This window comes from Entelurus aequoreus, linkage group LG12 (genome assembly GCF_033978785.1).
Source record: "Entelurus aequoreus isolate RoL-2023_Sb linkage group LG12, RoL_Eaeq_v1.1, whole genome shotgun sequence".
Classification (NCBI taxonomy): domain Eukaryota; kingdom Metazoa; phylum Chordata; class Actinopteri; order Syngnathiformes; family Syngnathidae; genus Entelurus; species Entelurus aequoreus.
The window spans coordinates 33,704,330-33,719,039 of record NC_084742.1 but is presented as its reverse complement, the minus strand read 5'-3'; the positions used below and the strand labels follow the sequence as shown (position 1 = coordinate 33,719,039).

The 14,710-nt window shown below is 39.4% G+C and overlaps 1 protein-coding gene across 1 annotated transcript; it reads right to left on the bottom strand.

Moving 5' to 3' along the window:
- Nucleotides 1-9,008: 9,008 nt before the first annotated feature.
- Nucleotides 9,009-14,257, bottom strand: LOC133661270 (carbohydrate sulfotransferase 12-like). The gene is made up of 4 exons (XM_062064410.1): nucleotides 14,198-14,257; nucleotides 13,883-14,026; nucleotides 9,810-10,108; nucleotides 9,009-9,727 (listed from the first exon to the last, which is right to left on the bottom strand). Exons 1-4 carry the CDS (start codon nucleotides 14,255-14,257, stop codon nucleotides 9,481-9,483), a joined length of 750 nt encoding a protein of 249 aa, XP_061920394.1. The 3' UTR covers nucleotides 9,009-9,480.
- Between the last annotated feature and the right edge of the window lie 453 nt (nucleotides 14,258-14,710).

Sequence of the window (14,710 nt, the reverse complement as noted above, 5' to 3'; positions counted from 1 at the left end):
TAGACATTAGCTGATTACAACAGGCGTGTACTTAGTCATGTTGTTGGAGCTCGTCCCAATTAATACCCTTTAATTCGTTTTCAAAAGCAGTTGTTGATTGGCGAGGGATCTCAAGTTTAAAAGTTTTCTGATCTTGATTTTTAAACCTTGTCAGACGTGTCTTTGTGAGTTTTCTTGCAGCTAATGTCAGATTATGGTCTGACAAGCCGGTGACTAGATTGTACGTTTTTACGATTCTGTCAGGCTTGTTTGTGAAGATTAAATCAATTAGTGTCTGAGTGTTTTTAGTGATACGTGTGGGGGTTTCTATCTTCTGACTAAAGTCATGTTTAGATGTGAGGTCTTTTAGTTTTTTTCTGCAGTGTTTGTCTAGCCAGTTTAAGTTAAAGTCTCCGAAGACAAGTACTTCACTGTTATTCTTAAAATTCTTAAACAGTACATCTAAGTCTTCGCATAGCGTTCCAACGCATGCAGATGGAGGGCTGTATACCACCAATACATTGAATTGCATATTTTGTGATAGTGTGACATTAATACATAAACATTCAGTAGATATATCAGCAGTCAGGGGAATTTCCTTTGCATTAAGTGAGTCCTTGACATATATCAGTACACCCCCTCCCCTTCCCACAGTTCGGTCCCTTCTAAAACATTTATATCCCGGAACACTGATTATGCTGGTTAAAATGCTATCATGCAGCCACGTTTCACTAATGCATAGAAAATCAAGATTAGACTCCGACAGTAATAATCTGATTTCATCACACTTGGGAACTGGGCTTCGGATGTTTAAGTGACCTCCCAAAATACAATTGGGTTTCACTGCAGGATCCCAAATCACTTTAGCATGATTAACAGTTTGAAAAAGCAAAGTCTGTTTCTGCTTCGTCTGTGCTTGTGTTTGGAGTGTTCCTTTTTTACCTTGCGGCCCGCGCTTCTCCAGCTGGGCGCCGTACGTGCAGTCCCCCCCGAAGAAGCACCCGCTGCGCAGGGGCGCCCGGTCCACGGCGCGCTCCCGGCATTGTCCGGCCTCCGCCCTGGGCACCACCTGGTCGATCCTCTCCTCGATGAGGTTGCACTCCTCCGGCGTGAAGATTCTCCTCCGCAGGACGCCGCTCTTCACCTGCGGGGCTTCCAGCTCCCGGAGGTCGGCGCCGTCTTCGCCGCTCTCGCACTCGCCGTCGTCGTACTCGCGGTGCCGGCGTTTCCGCCCGCTCCCGTTACCCGTCTCGTGCTCGTCCCTGTGCGGCGGCACCGACCTCGGCTTCTCCCTCAGGTCGGCGCAACCGCTGGCGGCCATGTCTGCTGTCGCTCCCGGCGTCCAGTGCAGTTTGTGTGTGACGCCCACTCCAGGCAGGCTGCTGTGCATGACCCCGGACGACACAAACATGCCGAGGACGCTGCCGAGGGTCCAAAGGCAAATGGCGAGATGCAGCAGGAATACGCTCCTGCTGTGCACGTGAGGCTGCATGCTCCCAAGTGCTTAAAATCGGATCTTTTTGCATCAGATTTGGGCCACATCAAGAGGTAGTCCAAATATGTTTGGAATCTGACATGAGCTAGCTTATCAGACCATTAGCACGCTCTGTTGTACGCTTTGTAAGCAGTCAAAACTCGTATTAAAAAGAATCAACGAGTTTACCATCGGTGATAAAAGTACAAATACCGTAAACTATAAAAAGTTGATTTTCACACGATCATGAATAAATGGGCACCGAGTACAGCACGCTGTGGACAGATGATACCAAACCACCAGTCCTACCAAACCACCACTTCCTTCTATGGCAAAAATGTTTCCGTTTCCATGGCAGCGCAGGTCTGACTTCTGGCAACAAATGTGTTCCTACTTCCTGAAACAAACGCTTGTATGCTCTAATCATGGCGGACTTGATAATAGACAATGACGACGACTATTTTTGGACAAATGCGGATTCACAACCTTATCTTTTTGAAGCTGAACATACTGAGGATGAACTGCTGGTTCTAGAAGCGAGCAAGAAGGAAGGGTGAGACGTTTGAGCAGACGGAAGCCCAGAGAGTGAGGTTGGCATGACTTTGATGCTGTAAACTTGAAAAAACTTCCTCGGCCAGCTGGACCAGACGAACAACTGTCCATGGATTGAGTCACTTTAATATTGATCATGATACACGTAGCACGTCTTGCTTGTTTTTACAACTACATGCACTGTCCAGCTAGCTGTGTACAAACAAAACATGAAATGTGTGCTAATTCTTTACAAATACTGTAATATGATTGTTCATGTTTTTCAGTCAGTACAGATTGGTGTCCTATTGCTTTGTGTTGTGCATTACAATCTGAAACGCGATTTGGATGCTGATGCAAGCTTATCTCTCGCCGTAGCTATGGCTCACGGCTAATACCGTAGCACGCCGATGTGTTAGTATGCCAGAAAAAGAGTTCCTCTGTGTTCGCTTTTACAATAACAATGTCGCAAAGGCTTGGTTATTATACAGGTTACAGAACGTAAATGAAGTATTGTTGGCAGTTTTTGGATGCATTTCTAAAGTGATTTAGAAGCAGAATGGATTGCTCCCATTAGCTGCATTGCTAGCCACCTAGAACAAGCCGATTTTTACATGTTAGACTCCAAAATAAAAAAATTTAAAAACTTTAGTCTTCTTGTCTCTCATGATTGTGAACGATAGGCAACATTTCCCCCCAAAAAATGCAGTTTCCCTTTAAGCAATTGTATAGAATAAAGAATAAGGAAATACTTTAAATGTTGTGTTAAAATTGTTACACTGCTTTCCTGTGTTTTTCTGTGATTAAAAATCAAAAAGAGAACCATTGAGTGATTTTAAAGTAAAAAGTATTGGTATCGATAGAGTATTGGATCAATACCCAAATATTTAGTGTGACCCACTACCAGTGTTGGGACTAACGCTTTACAAAGTAACTGTTACTGTAACGCCGTTAGTTTCGGCGGTAACTAGTAATCTAACGCGTTATTTTTTATATTCAGTAACTCAGTTACCGTTACTACATGATGCGTTACTGCGTTATTTTACGTTATCTTTTATGTAGTATCGGCTAGAAACAGATGCGCTGCGGTGTCGTTCTGCTGAATCTTCCTCTGTCACAAGCCGGAGAGAAGAAAAGAGGCGTGTGTCTGGGTGTGGGGAGGGTAGGGACACACGTGATATATGAAACAAAAAAAAAGGTGTTCGCACGTTCAGTCCACACACAGCGTGGTCATGGCGAGCGGAGTGACAGAGGAGCTTGAACGCCCCGCGCCATTTAATCGGTGTGTTTATAGGTGCAGACTCCGTTGTGCAAGACGAGGCTTTTAAACACATGCTGAACGTGCTTGAGCCACGTTACGACATCCCGTCGCGCACCCACTTCAGCGGTAAGATTTTGCCAGATCTTTATGAGCAGGAGAAGAAAAAAGTTGTGGATGAACTATCCAGAGCATCATCTGTTGCGCTCACGACAGACTGGTGCACGTCCAGGGAAACCATGTGACGATAAGCGCTCACTTTATCACAGCAGACTGGCAGATGAGAAGACACGCCCCCTCTACGAGAGTCACCTTGCGCAGGTACTGACACAAGCAGTGGAGGAATGGAAGATAAAGATATCCCAGTCACACGTGATAATCCAAAAAATCAAATAAATGCAGTGAATGAGGCAGGACTGGGACCACAGGTAGGTGCTTTGCACATGTAGTGAATTTGGCATCACATCTCAGTCAATAGGATGGAGCGCCTCCTTGGGAGGATCAGGAAGGAGGAGGTTTTCTACTTCCACACAAGCACAACAGCCGCTCATGTGCTTAAGACAAAGCAAAAAATGCTAAAGCTGCCTACTCATAAAGCTCATACATGATGTCATAAGGAGGTGGAACTCCACTTATATGTTGGAGCAGCAGGCAGCTATATACTCTGCATTGACCCACAACACCCTGAAGACAAATGTCAAAGACATCATCAACCTGTCTGATGATGATGTGAGAGTGGCAGAGGAGGTCCTCCAGGTGCTTAAACCCCTCAAAAGTGTTACATCTCTACTGAGCACTGAAACTTCACCATCTGTGTCAATGATCCTGCCACTGAAAACAAGGATTCTACAATCCATGACTCCAAGTGTGGGAGACAGCAGCATCACTCCAGATGTCAGGCTTTATTTCACTATCTATGTTTCAAGGAAGATGATGTGCCTTCTTATGTTGCTCTTTCAGTTGTTTTTTATTCATGGTCATTGGTCCAAGTTTAAAGAAAGGAGAAATGCCTTTTTATGTTGCACTGTTTTTCGTTAATTATGTTAAAAGGAAAATAAAAATGCATGTCAAGTTGATCAACAGATTGTATTATTCTCCAGTGCAATAACAGTATTGTAATGAAGGCTAAAAGGCCATTAATGGGAGCTTTAAAGAAAAAAAGAAGTAACTAAATAGTTACTTTTCACAGTAACGCATTACTTTTTGGTGTAAGTAACTGAGTTAGTAACTGAGTTACTTTTGAAATGAAGTAACTAGTAATTGTAACTAGTTACTGGTTTTCAGTAACTAACCCAACACTGCCCACTTCTACACTTCTAAAAAATAAAGGTGATTTTATGGTTCTTTTTTTGGATCATATACAGTACGGTATATATACCGCTCACCATATACACAATTTAAAAATACAGTAGTACAAGTGATCAGATTGGCTGATCTCACTTATCGATAATCGGAATTGTCTGAGTAGAAAACCCCAAGATGCTACTGGAGAAAACAAGCAGTGTGTTATAGTCATAGGATGAACCCAAATGCATTCGAAAAGTGTGTTGTACCACTACATTAAAAAACAGTTAGATGCAAAAAACAACAACAACATTCACAGATTAATCTTAAAAATAATTGATAGATTAAACAATTCATGAAACAACCATTTGGTGCATCCCTAGTTGGGCTATGCATGCTGGATCCTGGCGCTGCTGGATAGAATTGCTGGAGCGGGGACTGGAATTGACTGCTAATTGTATCGGAGGCTAATATTGGACATTTAAAATGCATGCCAATTTAATCTGATACATATTTTTGGTTGGATCAGGACACCCCGACTGATGGAGTGAAAATATTGTGTGTGTTTGGTCAGTCAGTGAAAAGTAGACCACATTAACAGCAGTAGACATCATAAAAACTTTTGTCTTTTTTCTCAATGACTGTATTTTAATGAGTAAGAAAAACATCCACAGCAACACTGTAATCATATTAAAAGAAGCTTTAACAATAGAATGTCCATATAAAACATTTTAGACACATAATGTGGCAATTAAAATACTTTAGTTAAAATTAGGACTATCAAACGCCTTAACACATGTGATTAATCAAAACACTATCGCATTAATCATGTATAAACACAGATACATCGTGCAACTTATTTTGACTGAACATCATTCTTTATCTTAACCGCGGAGGGTTACCCAAAGGGAGGAGCAGGTTGCTTCACGGCAGTGGTTTTCAATTATTTTTTGGGTAACACTTTAGTATGGGGAACATATTCACCATTAACCAGTAACAAATACTTAATTTAGAGTTATTTGGACACTTGGGGAACATATAAGGGTTAGGCTTAGAGTTAGGGTTACTAATAAGCAATCATTCTGAGGTTATTGAGGGAAGACTCTTAGTTAATGGCTTACTGGTTGTATAATAAGGCCATGCAGAATAAGGCATTAATAAGTACTTAATAATGACTAATTAAGAGCCAATATGTTACTAATTTGCATGTTAATAAGCAACTAATTAATGGTGAATATGTGTTCCCCATAATAAAGTGTTACCATTTTTTGTTTCGCACCCCCTAGGAAAAAGAAAACATTTCACGCCCCTCCTGCCCGACTATAAATAGTATCATTTGTCTACAAAATTGTTGTAAGTATACCTGTGCATATCATTGTATCCTTATTAACATTAAAGACAACCTAAAATAAACACAGATCAAATTAAAACAAATAAAACCTTTAGTAACATTGTATTTTAGTCTGCGACTGAAAATATTTCAAGTGCATCAATTTGCCTGAAATAAAAAAGAACAATAGCCTTGTTTAAACTATAAACCAGGGTGTCCAAACTACGGCCCGCGGGCTAAGTCCGGCCCGACGGACTCTTCAGTGCTGCCCGCGAGGCATTACAAGTTCAACAAGAGGATTGTACCACAGGATGATTTTTCACCCTTAACATAGAACCCCAGGGGTCAAGGGTTTGTGGCCCCCGCACAGAGTGGTCAGTGACCATGTACTTCACTAGTATACCCTGAGGCACAGCATTAATATACTGTATATGACACGACTTTCCTCACTCATGGTGTAAATTAAAAGTGCCATATGTAGTTATGTGGCCAGAAATGGTACTGCAATCACGGTCAAAATTCTGTAGTCCACTCCCACTCTCCAATCGGTTTACTAAGTAATTATGCCACATTTTACTGATGTCGATTAGCCAAATGTATTTGTAAAGTTACGCAGCAATATTTTCATCGGGAGTCGGGACAGATTGTTGGCATTACCCTGCTAAAATGTCTAGTTTGACCGCACGACCACCATCGAAATAATTATACATAATAATATATAATATATTATATATCCCATAGACCTACTTTGATGGCAAGCCAGGGCCAACAGTAAAATTACCGCCACATTTCGTTCAGCATAACTCCATGTTGCATCCAACCTGACACACTGTATTCTCTTCCATGTACGCACATCAAAAGAACATCATACACAAATACAAATAGACAGAGTAGACATTGAAAGGGTAAAATAAACTAGATTTTGGGGTGTAATAATAGATGATCAAATTAACTGGAAATCTCATATAAAAAATATGCAACATAATGTGGCAATAAATATTTCAATAATGAACAAAGTTAAATATGTTTTGGACCAAAAATCGCTCCTTATTCTCTATTGCTCGCTAGTGTTACCTTATCTGAGTTATTGTGCGGAAATATGGGGAAATAACTACAAATGTGCGCTTCATTCACTGACCGTGTTACAAAAAAGATCAGTTAGACTGATACATAAAGTTAGATATAGAGAACATAAAAACATTTTATTTATTGAATCAAAAATATTGAAATTATACGATTTGATAAAATTGCAAACAGCTAAAATTATGTACAGAGCAAACTATAACCGCTACAGAAGAGTGTACAACAATTCTTCTCAACTGAAGAGGATAAATATAACCTAAGAGGAACATCTAATTTAAAACATTTGTATGCACGTACAACATTTAAGACTTTTAGCATATCACTATGTGGAATTAAATTATGGAATGGATTAAGCAAATAAGTTAAACAATGTACTGATATGATCCACTTTAAGAGGTTGTTCAAATTAACAGTGCTTACAAAGTACAAGGAAGAAGAATTATGAGAAATACCTTCAACCTTATTGAAAACGGGATATTCTTCATCTCAGTATGTTTATCATGACTGACCTAATTATATATTGCAAAAACTGCTGTATTAATCATTCACTGATGTAATTGTCTTACAAAGAGAAGACAGTAAATTAACATATGTATTTGTAAACGCCCTGAAGTGGGAACGGGGTAGGATTTTTCGGACATGATGTAAAGAGAAATGATATGAAATTATGTGGGACAAGCGGTAGAAAATGGATGGATGGATGGTATTATACTGTTAGTGTGTTCATGTTCAAAATAAACTAAACTCAATCAATCAGCATTTTTCAGTGCAGAGTGTGATTCTATGAGTCAACCCACGTTACGCAAAAACCACGTTACGCATAAACCATATAGCCCACTGCTATGTCAATACACAAAGTATAAAATCATTACATGTAATGCATTATATTGTGCCAAGCAAATACCACCCCGTATGTGTTTGATGCACATACAGTACCAGAAACCGCAGTTAGCCGTGCTAATGTTTCCTCTGCATATACAGTATGTACACATATTATGTGTTCATATAATATGCATATGCTGTATGTGTGTGTGTGTGTATATATATATATAATATATATATATATATATATATATATATATATATATATATATATATATATATATATATATATATATATATATATATATATATATATACACACACTACCGTTCAAAAGTTTGGGGTCACCCAAACAATTTTGTGGAATAGCCTTGATTTCTAAGAACAAGAATAGACTGTCGAGTTTCAGATGAAAGTTCTCTTTTTCTGGCCATTTTGAGCGTTTAATTGACCCCACAAATGTGATGCTCCAGAAACTCAATATGCTCAAAGGAAGGTCAGTTTTGTAGCTTCTGTAACAAGCTAAACTGTTTTCAGATGTGTGAACATGATTGCACAAGGGTTTTCTAATCATCAATTAGCCTTCTGAGCCAATGAGCAAACACATTGTACCATTAGAACACTGGAGTGATAGTTGCTGGAAATGGGCCTCTATACACCTATGTAGATATTGCACCAAAAACCAGACATTTGCAGCTAGAATAGTCATTTACCACATTAACAATGTATAGAGGGTATTTCTTTAAAGTTAAGACTAGTTTAAAGTTATCTTCATTGAAAAGTACAGTGCTTTTCCTTCAAAAATAAGGACATTTCAATGTGACCCCAAACTTTTGAACGGTAGTGTATATATATATATATATATATATATATATATATATATATATATATATATATATATATATATATATATATATATATATATATATATATATATATATACACATTTTTATAGCCCAATGCGACCCATCGGCCAATTTGTTTTAGCCCAATGCGACCCCCAAGTCAAGAAGTTTGGACACCCCTGCTATAAACATTTTTTGACAGACTTGAACTATTTGATATTGAAAAATAAAATTAACTAAACTCAATAAATAATAATAATATTCAAATTGATCAGCAAAATTTACCCAGAGCACAATATATAAAAAACTCCAAAAACAAATGAATATAACTATTTATGAGTCAACATTATTTGATACAATGAGCACATTCTGTAGTGCACAGTTTTTCGAAGCAGGGTTTGAAGTACGATACTGCATGATTCTGATAAAGCATGTTCCCCGGGGTCACACGCACCCCGTCCCCTGGCATTGCACCAAAGAATCAAGATTTGAGCAGAACTGCTTTGCGGTCAGCTCTACGGAAAATATGAGTGAGGAGATTCCGACTGGTGTGCTCGCTGGCAAATTTCACTTCAAAATACATCCTGACTGAACTTTAGATACACCTATTTTGTGCAAGTAAATGATGCACATTTGAGTAAAACATTTAAAATATGTTCCTGTATGACATTCTGACAATAAAACTGCATCTGTGTCAAAATGTATAATTAAGCTGATTAATAGTGTATTTGTTTGGCAGCACTAGTTTTAATGTAATCGGAAGTTATCTATGGAGGTGTGAACCAAATTAGGATTATTACATTGGTGGAGGACTGTGCTCCATGTTGAACGTCCTCAAGAGTTTACCAAGTAGCTCCCAAAAAAGGCTCCACCTCTATTGTGTGATGTTGAGTAAAGTGTAAGGTGGTTCGTAGCCAAACATCTCATAGTCCTTCTTGTAGAGCTCGTAAAGCTTCCTCCTGTCCTCCAGGGGCACTTCTTTAAACCACTTCGACAATGTTGCAGGGGACGTCGCATTTTGGTAGGCCGGGGGAAACTTGATGAGCTTCTCCATGTTCAAGGACGTTAGCACTTGCAGGGCGTCTTCATCAAGCGTCTCCTGATGCCCGATAAAGTCGTACCTGAGCAGAACACATCAATGTTAATCTGGGTTTATTTCTCAGCACTGATAATGATGGAGAAGATGAAGAATATGCAGCTTACTCGATGTAGCAGGGTTGACACAGGCGGTGCAACTGCTTCCAGTGATAGTCATTCATATGGCCATTTGTGTCCAGCAGATGCTGGACAAAATGGTAGAACTTGGGCTGGATGCCTGACGCAACCGCCTCCTTCACAGTCAACGGGGTGTCAGACTGGTTGCCGTAGCGACGCAGAAGGAGTCGGCCTAAACCTTGGTAATAATATTGATTCAACGACAGGAGTTTGTCCCGGAAGGCTGAGATGAGGCGCACAAAGGGTTCACGGACAAACATGAACTTGGTGTAGTGCTTCAACTTGGCCTGCAAGCAAGGTAAGTTATTTGCATCATCTCCGTTGATCATCATTAATCATGTGTTGTGTTCTTGTTACGTGCACCAGACGACATTTACTAGATCAACAACTGTTTTGCTAATTATCAGATCATCCCTGTTCTGCAACAACTCCACTACCCATCAAACACCGTATCCAATTTAAAATAATTCTCCTCGCTTTCAAAGCTATCCATAACCTTGCATCGTCATATCTTTCTGTCCTCCATGTCGCCACGTTCCCTAAGATCCTCGTCATTTGTCCAGCTCACTTATTTAAACTGACCACCATGGAGGCCCAAGCCTTCAGCTGCTCAGCCACTCATATTTGGAACTCATTACCACTAGACCAGGGGTGTCAAACTCATTTTAGCTCAGGGGCCGCATGGAGGAAAACACTAAAATGAACTTGATATCAAATAGAAGGAGGCAACATCACACTGTGACACAGCAGACAACAACACGTGGGCTAAGTATACACGCACACGTACACAATAGTAATACGTGCCGTGGGATTGTTGGACGACAAATCCATGATTGGATCGACACGCTTGCAATCCAAACAATTCCTCGTTTAGAATGTTGTCTATCGTTCACAATCATGACGACGGATATATATATATATATATATATATATATAATTTTTTTTATTTTTTAAATGCATGCTAAATAGTAAATAAATGCGATCAAATGTCCACTTACAATGGAGCCTATGGAAGCCGCTCTGTTCTGCCTGTAAACCCCTAAAAACATTTATATACATGATGTAAGTATATATGTAATGTAGTAACAGACACATTTATGATAACATTTAATATTTACGTATTTTGATGACTTTAACCATACACGGCACATTAATTTAAAAAAACGCATCACAACATTTGCTTTTTTTTAACAACATCCCTGATTACTACTCACTTTATAAGAGCCAACAGACATAATAAAATATCACTTACTGTATAAGTTCTGCTGTCATTAGTATGCCGACTGCTAGGATGTTCATATATTCCCATTTTAAATTGAGAATGGAAAAAAGGGGGGTGGATCCAAGCATCTTTTCGTGTCTTTCTTGCCATTTCCCGGTCTATATTGGCTGTCAAGGTGTACCAACTTGTCGGAATATGTCTTCGTCCTTCTACTATCCAGGTGAGAGACATGATTTATGATCTAGAATAAAGTTTGACGAGCAAGGAAGTGAGGAAGCAGCTGATCAGTCGATCATGTCAACATCGGCACACAAGCTTGTGATCACAGCGCCGCTGTAAATAGTTTGTCTGCGTTAGCGTTTATACTAGCAATACCACTAATACTTGGTTAATATTAAATTCATGAAATGTCAATGGACTATTGTTGGCGGGTTTGTGGATGTTTTTTTTTATTGGGTTTCATGGACGGAATAGAGGACTTCCCATTGGCTCCACTGTAAGCGGACTTTTATTTACGAGTTAGAATGCATTACAAAAAAATACATCCGTCGTCATTTCTTTAATGATGATTGTGAACAATAAGCAAAATTCAAAAAAAAAAAAAGTGCAGTTCTCCTTTAAAACAAGAAGATACAACAGCCATTTAAGTACCTATAATAAATTACTTTTTAAGATAAGTTTATACTTTTTAATAGGTGTATATACGTTTGAGTATATTTCCTGAATCAACAACTGTATGTTGTTATTATTTGTTCATTTAAAATTGGCTCATTTAAAGGTGCCATATGTAATAATTTCATGTCAAGTCATCATTAAATGGCCCTGATATGTCAAAAGGTATTAATAAATCATGGTAATTTCAAATACCTCTATAACTGATAACGGTAGTTCAGCCGGGAATATGCTCCTTTCAAAATTAGATTTACATCCCCGAAAACCTTGCTATTGTTTTCATTTCGATGCCCCACCCTCCACAGTTTGACCAATTAGAACGTCTGCGAGTGTGTCACATCAGATTGGCATCTTCGTCGAGCTACTGCCACTGGTAAAGTTACTAAACATGTCAGACCTTAGTAAATCTAAATGCCGTTGTTACGATTCTCAACTTATTCATGACAAAGCCAGGAACAAAACAAGGATTTGTATCGGGACGCCTTTGAAAGATGGAGACGATTGAAGGCGGAGAAGATGTTTTCATCTGACGCCAAACTTGCTAATTTCCTCCTTGATAGGTAAGTCAGGCATTTACGTTTTCTTATTACTTGTAATAATTGGAAATGGACATTTCGTATGTAAAAAACTAAATTGTCCAATACAGTCTATCATCTTGTCTAACAAAGCTAGTATTTTCGTGCAACGAATGCTTAGCATGCTAGCCCGGTCAATGACACATCGACATATAGGCTAACGGGGGACATATGTCCGTTAGCCTGTATGTCGATGTGTCATCCAACTGACAGGGCAAAATATATTTTCGACAAATAAAACCTATGTGGGTATGGGTAGTATCAGTGCCTATTTTGTTATCAATCTGCTGATACCCTGAGGAAATGCGTTCCAACATTAGCACGGCTAATTGCGGTTTCTGCATCAGGCACATATGGGGTGGTAATTGCTTGGCACAATAAAATGCATTACTTGTAATGATGTTCAAAGTAGGTCTATGGGATATATAAGTACCGTAGGTCTATGGGATATATAATATATTATATATTATTATATATAAATATTTCGATGGTGGTCCGTGCGGTCAAACTAGACATTTTAGCAGGGTGATGTCAACAATCTGTACCGACTCCCGATTAAAATATTGCTGCGTAAATTTACAAATGCATTTGGCTAATCGACAAAAATGTGGCATCATTACTTAGTAAACCATCTTGCAAGAAGCATAAACAAAAAAAACCTACAGTGAAGGACTCGTCGATTGCCATTTTAAGTTCCTTGGAGTAGGATTTCGGATTCGGCTGCGTATCTGGCAATCTTCGTCATGGAGAGTGGGAGGGGACTACAGAATTTTGACTGTGATTGTAGTACCATTTCTGACCACATTACTACATATGGCACCTTTAAAATGTAAACACCACATGACTGCACTGATACTTGTCAAAACTTAAAAATATTCGATAACAATGGTGGTTCTAGTATTGGACATCTTAAAATGCTCAGATACTGAAGTAATATTTCATATATAGCACCCGATGCATGTTATGAGGAAAGATTGCAACAAGAGTAGATCAAAGAGGCCACTAGTATAACAACTATTGTTGGAACTTAATCCTGTGTTGGATCGAGGATCTCTTTCTGAGTGTTCTGAGTTCCTGTTTCAATATTAGTGTTATGCTACATCAGCTGTCATGATGTTCTTCATAGACTACAAATTGGGGTTAAAATTTGTCACGGCCCAGGCCTTGTGGAAGCCTTGTGGTAATGGGTTCAGAGTGGAGGCCTGCTTGACCACCTTCTCTGCCTCTCCCTCTCACTCTGTTCGCAGGTCCTGCCGCTGCACCTAATTGGGGCTAATCAGTGCCAGAATATCAGCTGGGGCTTCCCAGGACCTCACGCTCTGCTCGGTTTTGCTTTGGCTGTTCACTGGGTTATATTTTATTCTCACTTTTGTTATATTAAATAATCCTTTTAGCACCTTTTACTTCAGTCTTGTCTCCCCCTTTGTCGTTGCGACCCTGAGTCAGCCGTAACAATAAATTCAACGGTGCTCCTGCTGGTTGAATTTCAGTTGTGCACTCCATTTTAATTTGATTGCAGTTGAAAAGCTTCAGTGATGGAATGACATGAACCCTTCCTTACCATTCCCATGACAGGAGGACTGAATGCTCACCTCCATCTCGACTTTCGAGAAGCTGGCAAGGCTACGCAGACCCTTTGGATTGTTGGCCTTGGAGGAAGATATGCTCATGAGATCAGGGTAGGGCTCACCTTCTTTTAGTGCATGCATGAACCTCTTCCAATTAGTGCATGCCACCTGGAGAAAGGAAGACGATTAACTACAGCATATTTTTAGCACCAACATGATAATCATCTTGTTTAGCCGATCAGGGTTTTGCATGTCAAATCTTACTGTGGCAACAGGAGGTGGAGATACGTAAAACTGAATTCAATTGGCGGTAACAAACAAACATGTGTGGCCACATACGTGACTTCCGATGTAGCCTAACGGGGCGTTCACACATTGCCAGTTTGGATGGTGGTTCATTGCGTTTCTCAAATCGCCGTGAACTGTTTTTAAATGATGGTGGAAAGCCTTTCCCAACAAGTTTTAAACACTTTTCCGACGCAAATTGGCATGGTAGTGAAATTATTTTTTTTGTTATATTAGCATGCTAATGTCAAAATTGAATGGCAGAATACAGTTACAGTATGCCTTATATAGTGAGTGCATGTGGATATATACATACTGTATGTAATATGATGATGGGTGTATTTGTATTGTGCATGTATGTATAAGCAGGGGTGTCAAACATATTTTAGCTCAGAGGTCGCATGGAGGAAAATCTATTCACGTGGGCCGGACGGGTAACATCATGGCATAATAACTTAAAAATACAACTACGACAACTTCCAACTGTTTTCTTTGTTTTACTTTGGCCATAATAGAACAAGCACATTTGAAACATGTACATACCACAAATAATAATCTTGCCAAAAC

Bases quoted from the DNA above. Each gene is read 5' to 3' on its own strand.
- LOC133661270 (XM_062064410.1), bottom strand. From the start codon at position 14,257: ATGAACCACCATCCAAACTGGCAATGTGTGAACGCCCCGTTAGGCTAC. The intron at 10,109-13,882 runs GTGAGCATTCAG...CCTTGCTTGCAG, and splicing joins TCTCGAAAGTCGAGATGGAG to GCCAAGTTGAAGCACTACAC. The intron at 9,728-9,809 runs GTAAGCTGCATA...TGTTCTGCTCAG, and splicing joins TGTCAACCCTGCTACATCGA to GTACGACTTTATCGGGCATC.